Consider the following 17,504-nt stretch of genomic DNA (forward strand, 5'->3'; position numbering starts at 1 on the left):
GCAAAAGAGCATTTAAAAATAATCTGGGGAAACAAACAAACAAAAACCAGCAAAACACAAATATACAAAAAACCCCACCCACACAACAAACATCGTTAAGGAAAGAACTTGTGTTTTTGTAGCTGAGGGGCACAGGGAGCAGGGATGTCCCCAGGCTAAGTTCCCACCTGCAGAGGTACTCTGTCTTCTGTCCACTCTTCCCTCTATCCCTTCTGTCTTTCCATCCCTCCATCCCTTCTGCCCATCTATCTCTTCAGTTCATCCATCCATCCATCCGTCCTTCCCATCCCTCCTTCCCATCCCTCCATTCCCTACAACCCTTCTATCTGTCCATTCCCATCCCTTCTGTCCATCCATCCATCCTTTCCATCCGTCCATCCCCTCCATCCCTTCTGTCTTTCCATCCCTCCAACTCTTCTATCCATCTATCTCTTCAATCCATCCATCCATCCATCCATCCATCCATCCATCCATCCATCCATCCATCCATCCATCCATCCTTTCCATGGATCCATCCCCTCCATTCCTTCCATCTGTCCATTCCCATCCCTTCCATCCATCCATCCCTTCTGTCCATCGATCCCTCTGTACCTCCACCCTTTCCATCCCTCATTCCATTCCATCTGTCCGTCCATCCCTTCCATCCCTCCATCCCTTCCATCCCTCATTCCATTCCGTATGTCCATCCCCATCCCTTCTTCCTATCCATCCTTTCCATCTCTCCATCCCTTTCTTCCACCAGAGCTCTCACGTTTTAAGGCCTGATGGAAAGTAAATCTTTTTAACAAGTCAAATAATTTTGGACACAAGAAATTTCCCCCTCTCCTTTGTAATTAGAGCTGGCCGCATGTCTAAAATGATCTACTTTCCAGGGGGAAACAATAATTGAATTGTTGGGAGTCTCCTGAGCTTTGCTGGGCTCCAGGAAGGCTGCAAGGGAAGCTGAGCCGCTCTCTCGTTAGCGCCTGTGATGAGAGTGAGACACCCCAGAATTCAATTACGCGGCTCCTCCAGGAACCGCTATAATTATAACGTCAAGTTGTTTTTTAAAACTTCATAATTACGTTCTAGGATCCTTGCACGTATGTTTGGGACCCTGGTGGGGCTGGAGGTGGCCTCCCACTGCATGTCACCTGGTGCCTGGATGTCCTTTGCCCCCAGCCTCATTCCTTGTGAGCACGCCATGGCTATCGAGACCTTCTCTGTGTCCCTGCGTGTAGGTTTCTGGGGAAGAAACTGGTCCTGAGAGGGAGAGAAGGGACTGAAAGAAAGGGAAAAGTAACCAGAGAGCAAGAAGACAGAAGCTCATGGACATGACTTGGCAGAGGGTTGTCAGAGTTAGGGTAGTGTGATTAGGTTGCAGTTGGACTTGATGATTTTTAAGGTCTTTTCCAAACTGAGCAATTCTCTGATTCTAAGATCAAATGGAGGAAAGAAGGGAGAACTTTTAGCTGCTTCTTCAAAGGAATGTATTCAGCTCCCTATGACCAAGCAAAGAACCGCTGTGTCTCAGGCGCAAAGCACATGGCAGATGCTCTGCACTCCCACCCCATGACCATAGCCAAGGTTACCCCAAGCAGAGGGAGCATAGAAATGAATCCCAGCAGGAGCCCATCAGAATCAAGACACCCAGTTACCTTATTTGATAGCACATCAAACACTCAGCCCAGCTTTCCCTGACCTAGACTCACATCCTGGGGCCTTACAGGTCCACCTCACTGCCTGCTGAGGTGCAGGGGATGATGAACACATCCCAACCCTTGCAGGTCAGGGTCTGCATCATTGCTGTGGCACTGGGATTGCAGAGAGGAATATGCAATGAGTGCTGGCTGCAGGTTGGGAATGGGCTCACTTCTCATTCTCTCAGACAAGCAATTAGAGCTGTCTCCCGAAGCAGTTCCCACCCAGCAAGGAGCTCCAAAATATGAAAATCCTTTTCTTTCATATTTTTTTTTCCAGATGTTCACTTTTCGCTTCCCTTTATTAGTGCTTCTTTAGCCAGGGTGACTCACTTAACAATTAGTTTAGGCACAGAATGTAGCATCTGCTACAGATATTACCTGTGCCTCTAAGGCAAAGCTCCTTACCTTCATTTTTTACCCACCTCTCCTTCCCTTCCAGATCTTTAATAACATATAAAAATATATTTAAATTAATAGGAAACTCTGATTCCTTAACCAGGTCAACAGATGGTTCATTTGGACCTGCCTTCAATTAAGCAGGTGGAGCATGCCCAAGGAGCAGGCAGTCAAATACAGCTGTTCTTTCCCCAAGTCCCACCGCAGATCTGGTGGGATCTCTAGTGTGAGGCTGCTCACTCTATCAGCCTCATAGCTCTGACTTCACTTACCTGGCTCCTGGTGGTGGGAGTGATGATGTGGGGGATATCTGCGCATTGCTGGCTTCGGGATACCCAGATACAGGGTGATGGTGGGATTCAAAAGTTGACCTATCTTGGACATCTCACATCCTCTGTGTAGACTTCAGCTGCTGCTCTTGGAGACAATATATCTCCTGTGACAAATTTTCAGCTTCACTGGAATGACTTCCCCAATGACTTTGTGGTGCTCAGGGATACGATGATTTAGCAGAGGGTTTTTAGAGTTAGGGTACTATGGTTAGGCTGCAGTTGGACTTGATGATCTTCAAGGTCTTTTCCAACCTGGGTAATTCTATGATTCTATGACTTCAATAACCCAGGGTGTGAAATATTATGGTAGATGTCTGTGTTTCTCAGCTGGGTCCCATCAGAATTACTACTCCACAGGTTATATTTTCAAGTTGAGTAAAGACTAACTTGTACCATAGTAGGACTCTCATCCCAGCTGAATAAAGACAAAATAAAAGTGAAGCAAAGACTTTGAGATCTACCATGATGAAACAAAAAAACAACCCTGATAAAAACAAAGTAAAATCACAAGGATGGATGATCCTGTTAGATACCATTGCTATCTGTAGTAGACCACTTAGACCCTTTTTCAACAACCAGAGTCAAACCAAAAGATTTCAATATGTTAACAAATGTTTAAGCTGACCCAGACATTCAGATGTCTTATTTTCATGTAAAAAAAGAAAGGGGCTGGTCTTGTTTTACTGCCTTCGTTGTCAGATCTCCCACAGCCAGCTCTGATGAAGCACCTCTGTTGGCACTGGAAGACACAGTCAATGCAAGGAAGACCTTCTTCATCCTCAGGAAGCTCTAGGTAAGAGAAAACTGCATGCCAACCTGTGATCATGAGGAGCAATGTCAACCCAAGGCTTAGGAATCTTCCCCTGTTCCCAAAGAGTCCATGCTAAACCCTGCGAGTCCCAAAAATTCCTCAGTGACTATAGGAAAGGCTGTAGGTATAGTTGGGCTGCAGGCCTTTCTGCATTACAGGATACATTGGCCCTGTCCAGGCTGCGGTTGCTTCAAGCCATCTGATCTGTAGTTTTCTTGTGTCTTGTTGGGTGAGCTGTAATTCAAAAGCTGCCAGGCCTCTTGCCCTGAAGAACTGCACGGTCATATCCCAACAACACACATTTCTGCATGAACATCTCAGCAAATTATACATATATGGCTCCATATGGAATCCAGTCTGTCTTATTTTAATTCTGGGGTAATGACTTCAAGAGAACATGAAAAGATTGAATTTTTTTGTGCATTAGCATGCAGTTAACAGACATATGCCACTAACAGGCTCACACACATACATATAATGTATGTTTATAGATGTGTATATATATTAATTCTTTTAAACCAAAACCAAGCCAGATAGATGCTGGGAAGCTTGAAGTTCTCTTTAGAAGTTAGTAAGACTGGGCTAACAGCACCATTACAGCCTACAGGCTTTCTTAACACACAATTATGCAATAAAACTGCAGTCCTTACCCCTTTGTTATTAATCTGTCGTCATAGCTTGTGTTTGTAGATAGAATTTAGGCAGTAGGATTTAGGGACAGGGAAAGGACTATAACATTATTGTGGGGGAATACACATAGTATTTCATTACCCAAAGAAATCCCCATCACCTTTAAGAAAACATTCTGGTCTCTTAGTTGAAGGGCTGTGGTCACACACACATCTCAAGTTTCCAAGATCAGAGCTCTTAATGATCTCCATTTTACAGGCATGTTTTTGTTCAATTAGTCCAGCATGTAATGCATTGTTCTCCTGAATTTTGGAGCTACTCTGATGTGCAGTAAGACTACTGAGACCTCATTTCATTATTCATCTCAATATGTTCCTGTTGCATTCAGAGAACAGTCTATGGGCCCTCCTGTGGCTAATTTAGCACCTGCAAATCCCCACGCTTTAAGCCAAAGGCTGAATAACCCACAGAATGAGTTCACAGGAACTATGCTATCTACAGGTCAAATCATACTTTCCGGGAAGGCTAATAGGGATCTTATTTTACTTTTCTCTCCTTCAGAAACATTGTGCCCCTTCCCTCCTCAAGAGGAGACCATCAGTAAGACATGAGAGTTACCCAAGATCAGGTTGCTCAGGCTGCACACCAGGTCTTTTTTGTGCGTGTTTTCATTCCTTCTGACAAAACCTGAGCAGCCTGAGGGAAAGCAATGCACTCAGTGGACTGGGGCTGTTAACCACTACTGAGCTGGCATGGAGCACACACTCAAACTGAACAGAATGCAGGGCTGTCTGAGCCAAAGCAGCTCCTAGCAAAGGATGCTCAGGTTCAGCCAGCACTGCACTAAAGTAGATGAAGACAGATCACAAAACCATTCGACTGCTTCCACTAAATACAACAGCTTCTAGAAGCCCGAGATATACATTTAAGTACAGTAAAACTGAAGGCTTTTTGTTTAAAACTGCAAGCCACTATCATCTCTAATTCACACAGCATTTAGCAATTCATCGCTGCAGATAGCCAAGCACACCAGGAAACATTATGTTTACCCCGCACTGTCCATATTTTGTTTCAAATTATGAATGTTGCTATCTTGGAAGACAATGGCAATAGTGTTTTCCACCCCAGGTCACATAACAGTAACACATAGTTATGCCATTTTCTTGGCAAAATAGCAAGACTTGTTCTTAAAGTTTATTAACCCAGGCTGGAAACCCTTCTGGAAGTTAATCTTTCCATGTTCAGTGTAGAATCTTTAATACCACTGAGTATGCATGACTGAATATTAGTTATGCAACCATAACAACTGTCCTTTTCAAGGAAGATTCCTGCATAATGCGAATATAGAGAATCCGAGGCAAACATGACTTGATCATAAAACTTTAATAGTAAAAAAACGTGTAAAACCAAACACACTGCTGAAAACTTATCGGTAAGAATGAGAATTTAAGTGTTCAAATTCAGAATAGTGCAAATTTTTCTTCACTCCCCTCCCGTCGCTTCCAAACTTAAATCACTTTGGTTCAGATACTTAAAAGTATTGGCAAGAAATGAACTTTTGACTTACATGTTTTTTGGCTCCGGTATTTGTAACACGTAGGAGATTTAGTTTATCTTTGCAAATAAATACTTTGCTAAGAGATCAATTATATGCAAAGATCACAGTCATCTTGATTTATATCTGGTCTCATAGCTTTGAAAAAAGGTCCTTGAAGATGGTTATAAAACTACCTTTCCAGTAGGCAGCATTATCTCTTGAGATTTCTGAGCTGATCCAGTTCTAATCCAAGGACTAGACCTCTTCAAGTGGTTCAAAATGGGTTTTAAACATTTGAGGAAGGATGGAAGGATCTTATGCTAGTGAAAATCACTCTTAATTTACACTAAGCAAGATTAGAATTGGGGTCTGGTTTGTAAAACAGCCTTTGTGCTAAACTCTTCCTATAAAAAAAAGCACAAGCAGCTACAGCATTCCCTTTGAAGAGTGAGAACAGCCAGAATGCTGCTACCTTGCCTCAATGTCTTTTTGGATGGGTTGATCTTTAACAGATGCCTCTATTTATATCTGAAGCCATGTAAAGATTGGAAATGAACACACACAATAACTGTAGAATACAAAAAGGCAAATGCATAAAAGTTTACAAGTACACCATAACCACAAAACTGGAGTATGTCTAAAAATTTGCATCTTGAAAGGTACAACAGAACTAGTTAAATAAATTATTGCTCCATTTGACTCCATGCAGCATTGAAATGAACTCAGAACCCTCTTCTCTTTAGTCTGTCATAAGGAACGATCACTATTGAAGAGAACATGAGGCTCAGATTTTTACTGTACATTGCACTTCGATTTTAAGACCTAATACTTGCTATTTAGGTCCACTGTGGTCTAAGCTATCAAACAAATACATTGTGCTCACAGAACTAAGTATTAAGAAACACCAAATGTTTAATGTAGTGACATAAGCACTTTTTTTGTTGTTGTTTTTGTTTTTTCTATACAAGGCAATCACAGATTGCAAGTTCCATAGGGTTGCGATAAAAATAAGCAGTGATCTCTTAAAAACTGAGCTGAGTAAATGAGCTGTTCACTCTTCTCACACAGTTTAAATCACATTTTAGGCCTGCTTTTGTTTCCAAGCACTTCAGTCAAAGCCCAGACTCAAACAGATACAAGATCACATATAGCCTAGGGACTATATGTGTCATATAGCCTAGGAGGACACCCCGGTCTTCCCAGGAGCTGAGGACACAGGCTCAATGGTCACAAATACCTGCACCACACATACTTTCAGTGACACCAGACATTTAGAAGTACCCCAAGACTGACTTTGGTGAGACACTGAAACATATGCCTAATGCTAAATGGGAATATTCACCCACGCTTAAGTTCGTACTGAATTAGGGCCAGAACTAAATATACTCAAGTCTGACTGAGAGCCTGTGAAGTAAGCAATCTTTCAGTCAGAATTTCTTGATAAAAGCTCACGTTGAAACAAGATTGTCTCCAATGTTCACCTATGGTACAAGTAGTTTATAAACTCAAAACCAGGTGACTTAAGAGTCTTTCATCCCTCTGACCCTTTCTACCAAAGACAAACCCAATGCAGCATTACGAGTAAGGGCATAATTCCTTCATAAAACTCCTAAAAGCATTAGTGCAATGCTTCTAACTGATTTCGATCACTCTTATTTTTAAATAACCCTATATTTTTAAAGGATTTGGATAAATACTATTCCTATTAAACCATACTTCATCATTGTTAAGCACCATCGATCTACTTCCTTTGGGCACTGATACAGGAGCTTGTAATTAAATTTCAGTTTCAAGGCTTTAAAATACGGCAGCTGCTTCAATAACTTACACTGGAATCTAATACTTGGAAAACTGCCACTTAGCCTGAACGCTTGTATTCAACTTGGTGTTAAACTCTTCCAGAGAACAGCCATACGCAAATGCTTATGCAGTAAATCAGGGTAAGATTTCAAGATAAGCCGTTAATTTCACTTGGCTATTCTAAGAGTGGATTAATAATTTCCCCCCCCCCCCCCATAAGTCATTTGTGCAGTGAGCCCACAGACAGATTATTTTTTTGCTAAATAATCTTCAATTTAAAACAGGAACACATCTTCTTAACGTTGCTCTCACACTGGCACCATGTTCCCTCCTCCAAGGATTTAGTCATTGTGTGGTTTCTCTGGAATACCCTATGAATATTAAAAAATATAACCAAAAATATGTTAGACTTTAATACCACATGAGAAATTACTATATTATGCTGTATTTTCTAAGACTTAACAGTCAGCTAACTTCAGTAAGGCTGACAGTGATCTAGCACAACTTCTTATAAGAGGCCAGGGAGGACATGCTCCTTAACTGCAAGCAGAACAGAAGTCACTATGATTCTGCGAAGCCTCAAATCATTCATCTGATAAAAATCAGTGGGATTTTATTAAGACTCAAGCAGTAGCAAACATGTCCTAAAGAGGTGAATGTTTTAAATACCACTCTAGTTTACAACACACTGAGAATGATGGTTACAACTCCAGATGATGGGTCATTACCAGAAACATATTTCAACATTTAAAACAAAAAAAGCCAACTTCAAACCACTGTCAGCACCATTTCAATTCTCCCAATTTGTTTTCTAATAGCAAAAGGCAGACAGGAGAAGTGAGGCAACTTAATTAAGTTACTTTCCAAAGGTGCTGCTTTGTAGGAACTCTACATACAACCAGCACACATCTGCTCTTTGACATGCAAGTCAAATGCAGCCCAACAGCTCAGTGACTACAGTAGAATATATTTAAAGTGACCCTTCCTTCAGGTTTAGTTTGAAGTGGTAATATTGCACCTTCTTGCCACCCTCATAGTGGTGGAAGAAATCAGACTGATGCTTTTAGATCGTTTCTACAGAAGGACCCAGCAGACTGAGTTCTGCTTCTCTGTTTTAGAAGCAGTATTCTCCAAGTTTATGCCACTACAAGCATTTTTATGAAGTTGCTGGGATTCCCAAACCTTTTCCCAGGTTAAGTAATGGTAACAGAACACATGAGAAGACGCTTCCAGATAACCAAAATAGAATGCTTTGCATTGCCAGCTTCCCTCCTTTGGATGGACAATGACAAGCTGGACAGAGGAGCTGCTGGTAGATGTCAGTCTGATTTCAACTACATTCAGATGAAACTCCAGGTGAACAAGGCAGCAAAGCAATAAAGAAAAAGAATCTTATGTGCTTAAGTTTTGTTTCTTCTTCACTGAGGCTCCCTTCTCTTTCCAGACTAAAAAGTGTGGCAAATGGAAATGCTGCATATGTCACTACAATATACAGCACTATAGCACAGACTGCAGAGTTTTGAGGCTGTGTGCATTAAGCAAGGACTAAATCTGCTACTCATATGAGGTGATAAAGTTTATTAATATATTTATTAAATTCTACCTCCCCCCATATATTTAGACCTAAGGAAATAAAACCAGACAGTGTGAACTGCTGTGGTTTGAAAGAATTACAGAGTAAAAACTGACTGAAGAAAGTGGCTGGGGTCCTGCGAAACCTCACTTAGAATCAGGCCAGTGGGGAAATAACTTATAGAACAATACTATTAAGAACAGAAGTAGATTTGCCTCTTTTTTTAGAGAGATACTTTTGTACAAGAGGTAGCTTAATTTAATATAACTGAGAATCAATATTAGAGAACTTAAACAGTGAGGTTGTCAATCAACATAGCTTTTTCCTCACCTTGCCTTTAAGCCCGTCCACCTGCAGTATCAAGTTCTGACTGTTCAGTTTAGAGGTATACTAGTGTCTGCCTATTGAGTTAGAAAGGTTAAACAGAAGGGACTGAAAGCCTGTTTAAGGCAGGGCAGACAGCTTTAGACTAATTTTTTTACTTACTTGTGGTTCAGTTCTAAAAAGTGGCTTTTCCTTTTACTAGACAAAGACTGGTATTTTAGTAACTCCTAAGTCTAAAGAGGATGTTCCTTCAGTGGCAATTAAAGGCATCCAAGGCACAAGAGTCTTTGAACTAGAATACTTGAAGAATATTTTCCAGAGTAATGATATTATGTAGCAAAAGACAATGAACTATTAATTACTATCCAGTGTAATTTAACAACCAGGCTGAAAGCTGATGTACAATCAGGTTGACTGTTAAGTACACTACAAGGGAATAACTACTGAAGAACCTAGCAGGTAGGATAACCACATACACTATGTTACCCCATTTATGGAATGATACTTGAACCATGTATAAAACAACCAGAAAGAGGATATTTAATTCCAGAGTGATGGAATTTAATGCTTTATGAGGATGTATTTCCTCTACGAAAGAAAAATTGCTTTAGTGAATGATTAGAGCAAGCCTATCAGCTTTCTAGCTACCTTAGACATTATGTCAACTGCTAATAGAAAGGGAGTAATTAAGACACTGATCAGATCTGCTACACTGATTCACTTCTTATTTAGGCTGTTGCAGGAAAAGGTTCCATATAGGAGACACTCAAACACTGAAGACAATTCCTACTCTACTGGCAACACAGGTTATGTTTACATTTCAGCTCTTTGAAGACACCTATTCATCTCTCAATCTGTGAGTCACACCCTTAAAGGCATAGTTTGTTCTTGGACTATGAATGACAGAAGTTATTTGGACTGTTAAAAGGAAATGTTAATTACACAATAATTACCATAGCCAGTTGGCGTCCTATGTTTCCTACGGTCACACCTCCTGAGAAAAATATACATGGAAGCCAAGAACGGATGTATAGAAAATCTGGGGATGTATACCTAATAAACAAGAAGAAATAAGTTAGAGAGAAGGCAACGCCTGTGTACTCATTTTTATTACAAGAGTTGAAATACTATTTTAAAGCATAACTTACTGATAAACACCATTATATACAAGGAACTGGGTTATCAGAGTTGCTACAAATGCTATTGTGATTCCAAGCCCGAGGCCACTTCTTGAACGATCAAACGTCCACCAAAGACCCAGCGATAAGGCTGCAAGAGTCAGGGACAGCTGGACATTGTTGGCAAAATCTAGTTTCTGGAAAGAGATGTTAAGGACAATCCTTTCAAATCTGCTGACATCCTATTCAAATGGAAAGTGAGTATGATTTTACATTTCTAGACACACTACACTAAGAATCTGGTCCTCACACCTGTTGAGTAATTGCTCCTCTTGTTGCCTTTACACTTGTACTCCAGTCACACTGATTTCTGTAACAGTGAGCACCTATCATATTGTAATACATTTAACTTCTGTGGGTTTTTATATTTTCTTTTAAATCTGAAGTAACCCACTCCTTGCTAATTTTTCTGCTCAAATCACAAGCATTCAACACAAAAAAACCAAACAAACCCAATCTTAGTGAATAACTTAGTGCATCTCCCATCCCGGCAGGCATTCAAAGCCAGTCTGGATGTGGCTCTGGGCAGCCTGGTCTGGTGGTTGGCAACCCTGCACATAGCAGGGGGTTTGAAATGAGATGATCATTGTGATCCTTTTCAACTCAGACCATCCTGTGATTCTATGATCTCACTAGTTACTTACGTTAACTATTAAATACAGGCAGCACACAGATGAACTTGTGTTGTTTTTATCTTGTTGCACTCAGTTATGACAAGCAGAACGATGTCTGGTCTTTCCCCATCCCAGAACATCATACCTACTTCAAAGTTAACAATGGTGACCTATCACAGAGCAACACTGCACTGTACTGCATGTTTCTGCAGTCTAAAGTTATCCGCTGGCAACAGCATTATCATTACCTTTGCAGCTCCCTTAGGTGGGCTCACGGCAATGCAACGAACACATCAAGCAACAAAAACTAGGTGAAGGATACAGCACTTGCATGATTAATGCCAACGAAAACTGCTATACATCGCATCACGCTCGCCCACTCTCTTTTGAACTTGTGTGGTTCCCCAAGGTGGCTGTCAATGCAGGGGTACAGCAGGCCAACGACAGCTGCAAAAGAAGCAAGATTTATTATATTAACCATTATACAGTGATTATTCAGATACTATTAGATATTAGCGTGCCAAATAAGTGTTTGACTTTTTTTAGTGATGCACAAATACAGTACTGTAAGCCTGTCAAAGACAATTAATAACCCTTCATATACACCTCCGAAATGAAAAAAATAAAAGCCTTAGACTTCTTAAAGATATATTCCGTTTGAACCTTTAAAGCAGAGATGTATGTAGCGCAACTTTAAGGTATCTCACTTCAAGCTCCTTTTCTTCCATAAGAATGCATCATTTCTCACTGAGTAAACACTTGCTTTGCTCCAATAAAACAAAATCAAAGAGCTTAATTACAGAGAGGAATAGAATGTATCTTTATTGCTTGTGCACAGGATAGCTCTTTTTATTAATTTACTGCCTGTGAATCAGGCCCTGAATTACTATTTGCGTGGACTAAAAAGCTGCTTGGCAGAGCTACTTCCCTTTCTGCTGGGCTCTAACTCAGCCTATGCTCCCAATGCATCCCACATGAGTTTTGGTATCTCACATAAGCAGGGTGGAACTTAGGAAGGAGTCGCCATCACCCTGTGATAGATATCTACCCACCCTGTTAGCCAGGCAGAGTTTTACCCTCAAGTTACAGAATCACAGAATGACCCGGGCTGGAAGGAACTTCAAGGATCATGTAGTTCCAACCCCCCTGCCTGGCAGGGCCACCAAACATACACATTTACTAGATCACATTGCCCAGGGCCTTGTCCAACCTGGTCTTGAACACCTCCAAGGACGGGTCATCCACAACCTCCCTGGGCAGCCTGTTCCAGGGCCTAACCACTCTCCTAGTGAAGAACTTCCCCCTAACATCCAACCTAAATCTTCCCTCTTTTAACTTACAACCATTTCCCCGTGTCCTGCTATTGTCAGCCCTTTCCAAGAGTTTACTCCCCTCCTGGGAGTAAGTTCCCTTCAGGTATTGAAAGGCTGCAATGAGGTCACCCCGCAACCTTCTCTTTTCCAGGCTGAACAAACCCAACTCCCTCAGCCTGTCCTCATAGGGGAGGTGCTCCAGCCCCCTGATCATCTTCCTGTCCCTCCTCTGGACCCTTTCCAAAATCTCCATGTCTTTTTTGTACTGAGGGCTCCACACCTGGACACAGTACAACAGATGGGGCCTCACAAGAGCCGAGTAGAGAGGGACAATCACCTCTCTATCCCTGCTGACCACCCCTCTCCTGATGGAGCCCAGGATCCCATTTGCTTTACAGGCTGCCAGAGCGCACTGCTGGCTCATGTTGAGTCTCTCGTCCCTCAGGACCCCCAGGTCCTTCTCTGCCGAGCTGCTCTCAAGGACCACTCCTCCCAGCCTGTACAGGTGCCTGGGGTTCTTCAGGCCCAAGTGCAAAACCTTGCACTTTGCCGTGTTGCACCTCATTAGGTTCACCCTAGTCCAGTATCATTCATACTTTCAGCAGGAGCACAAACAGCACAAGACAGCACCACTAAATGATAAACAAGGCACGTAAGGATCGATGAAGGACTCCTAGCAGCGATATGACAGCTCTGACACCCCGCAGGTAACGTAGCCCTGGACCCGCAGCCCCGCACGTGATTTCCTTGTTGTCAGCCCGGCCCGTGGCCTGTTAGCGGAGCCGACCAATGGGAAGAACCGCCCGGGCCTCACCAGTTCGGCGGCGGCCAATGGAGGCGAGAGGGGGCGGCGGCGGGACGGGAGCGATCCGAGCTCCGATATACAGGGTGGATATGGGGTGGGATTGGGGGTACACCGCACTCACCTGCCGCTGTCCCGCAACACGGCGGCACCCACCAGGCGGAGGAGAAGAGCGTGGCGATGACCTCGTCGGGAAACAACGTGACGTTGCGCTGGATCTGCAGCAGGTTCAACACCAGCGCCATGAAGGCTCCCACCACGAACAGAACGAGGCTGCGCTGCACTAAGTGTTGCCTCCACGTCGTGGCGGAACAACCTGCAGCGTCCCGTACCGCACGTCCAGCGCTGGGCGATGGGCTCCTCATGGCGCCCGCTTTAAGGGCCGCCTCCCCCGGCCGTGCAGCGTGCCGCGCTCGGGCCGCGCAGGAGCAGCTCCAGGAGCCGCTCTCCAGCCGGGGCATGGGCCCGGCCGAGCTCCGGAGATAGCGGGGACGGCTGTCAGCGCGGCCCCGCAGGTGACAACAGCAGAGCAGAGCCGCCCTCCTCCCCGCTATCACCACCGCTATCGCCGCCGCTCACCTCAGCCCCTAAGGAAGGCGCAGGCCGCCACCGCGCTCGCCGCCCGCTCCGGGCGTTAAGGTTTATAACCGCCGGCAGCCGCCGTCACGTCACCCGCCTCCGACCTACCGGCAGCAGCGCCCGGCCCGCCGCCGAGCCGGCCCTCCCCTCACGCCGCTCCGAGGGCGGAGCGGAGAACGAGGGCAGAGCGCGGGAGTAGCGCTACAGCCCCGGCCGCCCGCCCAGCGCTGGGGTGAGGCGGAGCGGCCAATGGCGGCCGGGCGGATGATATGACGTGTGGGACACACCACGCGCCCGCCTTCCCCCTCCTCACAGCTACCCCTGTCCGCCGGGTGACGGCCGAGGAGCACAGCGGGGGATGGAGGAAGGGGAGGAAATATCACAGAATCACAGAATGACCCGGGTTGGAAGGAACCTCAAGGATCATGTAGTTCCAACCCCCCTGCCTGGCAGGGCCACCAAACATACACATTTACTACATCAGGTTGCCCAGGGCCCCGTCCAACCTGGTCTTGAACACCTCCAAGGACGGGGCATCCACAACCTCCCTGGGCAGCCTGTTCCAGGGCCTAACCACTCTCCTAGTGAAGAACTTCCCCCTAACATCCAACCTAAACCTTCCCTCTTTTAACTTAAAACCATTTCCCCGTGTCCTGCTATTGTCAGCCCTTTCCAAGAGTTTACTCCCCTCCTGGGAGTAAGTTCCCTTCAGGTATTGAAAGGCTGCAATGAGGTCACCCCGCAACCTTCTCTAGGCTGAACAAACCCAACTCCCTCAGCCTGTCCTCCAGACACCTCATCTCCACAGCTCACCTTTGGACACTCTGTGACAATTTCATGTCTTTCCACAGCACACAATGATGGCAGTGGTGACTGATGATGGTGACTGTGGCCCCTACAGCCTGGTCTGAACAGGCTTGCACCCAGGAGATGGCACCTGGCTCTGTGTGGTGTCTCCTGAAGGTTAAAGGATGTGTACTCCTCACTCTCCATACAACCCTAGAGTGGTTAAGGTTGGATAAGACCTCTAAGATCACAGAATCACAGAATCACAGAATCACAGAATTACCCGGGTTGGAAGGGACCTCAAGGATCATGTAGTTCCAACCCCCCTGCCTAGCAGGGCCACCAAACATACACCTTTACTAGATCAGGTTGCCCAGGGCCCCGTCCAACCTGGCCTTGAACACCTCCAAGGACGGGGCATCCACAACCTCTAATAAAGTCCAACCATCACCTTATCACCACCCTGCCCATTAAACTATGGCCACTCAGCGCCACACCTACACAAGTCTAAAATAGCTTTGCGAGGAGATCCTTCCAAAGCCAGGACTGTGTGGGCAGATCATGTGCTGAAGGCCGTGGGTTGCCCAGGTGGCTCTGAGCATGTAATGTTTCCACAGTGAGAATTTGAACAGCTGTTGTCCCAGCAAGGCCAAAGCTTAGGCCAGGGTGCATCCAGCCCAGAGCAGAGTCACTAAAATGCATCTAAATCCTCTCTCTGCAGGGGTCTGGCTGAGCAGAGATGGCTGTCTGGATGCTGTACATGATACCCTGTCTAGCACTAGAAAACATCTGCGTAGCTGCACGGTTTCTTTTTTAAGATGTCATTTCTCTGGGACACATTGGGACGAGTGTGTTGGTACAGTAAGAATAACCATGTTTCTTGTTTCTTTAGCTGGGCTCACTGGAGCCAGCAAGGCTTCTTTTTCACACGAGGCATGCCCTGCTCGCAGTTGGAAGGAGCACAGGACCCAGTGCCTTCCTGAGTGATGACACTGAGGATTTAAGAATATCTTCGCAGTTGCTCCATGGTCTGTGTTCAACCTGGTTATATTTCACCAGTGTGTTTAGTGTAACAAATGTCAATAAAACGCATGGAAAGAAACAGGTCTTTTGTATATGGTAAAGTGAAAAAATCAACCTGGGATGTAGTTATTCCTTCTAATCTCGTCAGTTCCTGCTGGTGTGCAAAGAGTTGGGATAGCTGAGCGTACTGCATAGGGCCCCTTTGGACTAAATACTTGGCTCTGTGGTGGATGAAGTCTTAATGCCGCTGTTGGATGGGGCAGAAGAGCCAAATGTTTTCCTGTTAATGTTAACGTTAGTGACCAGCTTTGGATGAGCCCAGGTCTGCCTCTTGTAAGTTACTCACACTGCAATGGTGTTTTGCATTGTACCACTCATTTCCTTTTCTTCTTCTTTTTTTTTCTCCTTTTCCTTTGCAGAAACACTTGATTTGTTCCAGGAGATCACATGCAGATACAGCTCTTCCCTTCACAGAAACCAGGTACACCTTTTGAACTGACACAGGCAGTTTATCCCTTTTCCTGGACTGCTAAGTGCTACTTTTAGCAACTCCGAGGGCTAGAATTCATTGCCTGGGAAGTTTTCCTTGCTGATGAATCTTCAGGATTTACCAGCAGGACTGCAGATCTGAGATAAAACAACCCATCTTTGTAAGAAATCTCTTTCTGGAGCTAACCTCAGGGAAACAAACACTAATTCATCCTTGCTTGTGCTACATCTCTCCTTTATTTGGAAATATAACTATATCTTACCTATACCCTCAGTGCCTGTGCAGAGTTCAAATTCCCTTGTGGTGCGTCTGCTGGTTTTCTCTCCTGAAAGAGCCTGTTAAGCATTTTTTTAATGCTGTGTTTTCCTTTCCTTGTGGGTACGTCTCCCTTCCTCCTTCTTACATCAGGCTTCTCTCGGATGGCAGAGACCAACTTGTGATATGGTAAAACCAATGGCAGCAATGTGAATGTGCACCAAGTGAGAAATTGGCCTGAGCTGTGTGTTTCCTGAAATCATCTGCTTAGAATAAAGGTTAAATGCCCCATCATATTTATGTTGTTTTACACTCATTATGGTTTGGGTTTCCTTTTAGTATCCTAAAAAGGGTTTGGCCTCAGAAAGCTTTGATTACTGCCTGAAATTTTATGCTGAACGGTTATTTCTGGAAAGAAGTTCTCATGTGTCTCTGTGAGATTAATGACAGTTATTTTTATCTCATTCCTGAGCAAAGAGAGCAGAATCTGCAAGTGCTCAGCATCACTACTCATTACATAAATAATTTCACCTGTTCTTTCCTGCCTTCTGCATTAAACTTTGACATTCTGAAACGTGGCAAAATGAGTTTCGCAAAGGTTGTTTCCTGGGCCTCTTAGGAAGGAAACCTCGAGTGGGATACTGAGGCATTTTGCATTCCTTCCTATTCATACTGAGTCAAAAACTGAGCTGGCTGCTGAGAGAAGGCAGAGAACCACAGAAATGATCATTTTCCTTGCTCCTGGACAAGACCTAACACTGCTCTCCCTCTGCTTCACTAAAGACTTTGGAATTTTATTCACCTTTCAGGCTTTTTCCTATTGATACAGAGAAAAGAGACTTTCCCGGTCATAACCTAAACCTTAATCTCCTGTGTCTCCATAAGAGGATTTAGTGACATGCTTTGTTTGATTCCTGATGCCAACTTTATGCACAATAGTTCAAAAAATCTCTTGTTGTGAGTTGCAATATATCAGACTGAATTGTTTGCTTTTGTGTTCAGTGCAGTGGTGTGAATTCTCTGGAACCTTCACTGAAGCCTGAATGTTGCATGATGCTTCTTCAGAGATCACAGTACCTCCATAGCAAGGTGGATGCAGAATCCTGTAGCCTGATTTGGTGAAGTTGTGTAAGTCTGAATGCGGGATCTCATTAAAAGCTAAAAGGAGAAGCACAGAGAGTGATTACATGGTAGAATAAGCAGTATGCAAAAAGGACAGGCTCCCAACAAAACAAGACCTAGCCAGAACACTTCAGGCATGTAAAACAAAGGGGTTAAAACAGAGTGTGTTGGTGGTTAGTCTGTAATAATGTGAGTCACCCACAGCGAGCAGAACATAAAAATGTTGCTGCTAGTCTATAATCCGAGGGTGACAAACG

The 17,504-nt window shown here is 44.2% G+C and overlaps 1 protein-coding gene and 1 long non-coding RNA gene across 4 annotated transcripts; one reads left to right on the forward strand and one right to left on the reverse strand.

Annotated features, from left to right (window-relative positions):
- Window positions 1-5,215: 5,215 nt before the first annotated feature.
- Window positions 5,216-13,609, reverse strand: INSIG1 (insulin induced gene 1). 3 transcript variants are annotated; one of them, XR_014943174.1, is made up of 5 exons: window positions 13,117-13,609; window positions 11,126-11,324; window positions 10,234-10,400; window positions 10,039-10,138; window positions 5,216-7,559 (listed from the first exon to the last, which is right to left on the reverse strand). XR_014943174.1 is itself a non-coding variant. In XM_032442960.2 (5 exons), the coding sequence occupies exons 1-5, from the start codon at window positions 13,451-13,453 to the stop codon at window positions 7,530-7,532; spliced, it is 759 nt and encodes a 252-aa protein (XP_032298851.2). In that variant the 5' UTR covers window positions 13,454-13,609; the 3' UTR covers window positions 5,216-7,529. The 3 variants fall into 3 exon arrangements, 1 of the variants encoding a protein (XP_032298851.2); XM_032442960.2 differs by having other exon boundaries at window positions 11,200-11,324; XR_014943175.1 differs by lacking the exon at window positions 10,234-10,400.
- Window positions 13,610-15,584: 1,975 nt separating this feature from the next.
- On the forward strand, window positions 15,585-17,217 carry LOC146762163 (uncharacterized). Its single transcript, XR_014943176.1, has 3 exons — window positions 15,585-15,702; window positions 15,800-15,861; window positions 17,128-17,217. It is a non-coding gene; the product is annotated as an uncharacterized LOC146762163 (long non-coding RNA).
- The last annotated feature ends 287 nt before the right edge of the window (window positions 17,218-17,504 follow it).

The sequence above is a fragment of the Coturnix japonica genome, chromosome 2 (assembly GCF_054131305.1).
Source record: "Coturnix japonica strain WE chromosome 2, WE-NBRP24, whole genome shotgun sequence".
In the NCBI taxonomy this organism is placed as follows: Eukaryota; Metazoa; Chordata; class Aves; order Galliformes; family Phasianidae; genus Coturnix; species Coturnix japonica.

What these genes read in the sequence shown, in the direction of transcription:
- INSIG1 (XM_032442960.2), bottom strand. Translation starts at nt 13,453, where the DNA reads ATGCCCCGGCTGGAGAGCGGCTCCTGGAGCTGCTCCTGCGCGGCCCGA. An exon ending in GCATTAATCATGCAAGTGCT is followed by an intron (nt 10,401 to 11,199) that starts GTATCCTTCACC and finishes ATCTCTTTCCAG; the next exon opens with AAACTAGATTTTGCCAACAA. An exon ending in TAGGACGCCAACTGGCTATG is followed by an intron (nt 7,560 to 10,038) that starts GTAATTATTGTG and finishes TAATATTCATAG; the next exon opens with GGTATTCCAGAGAAACCACA.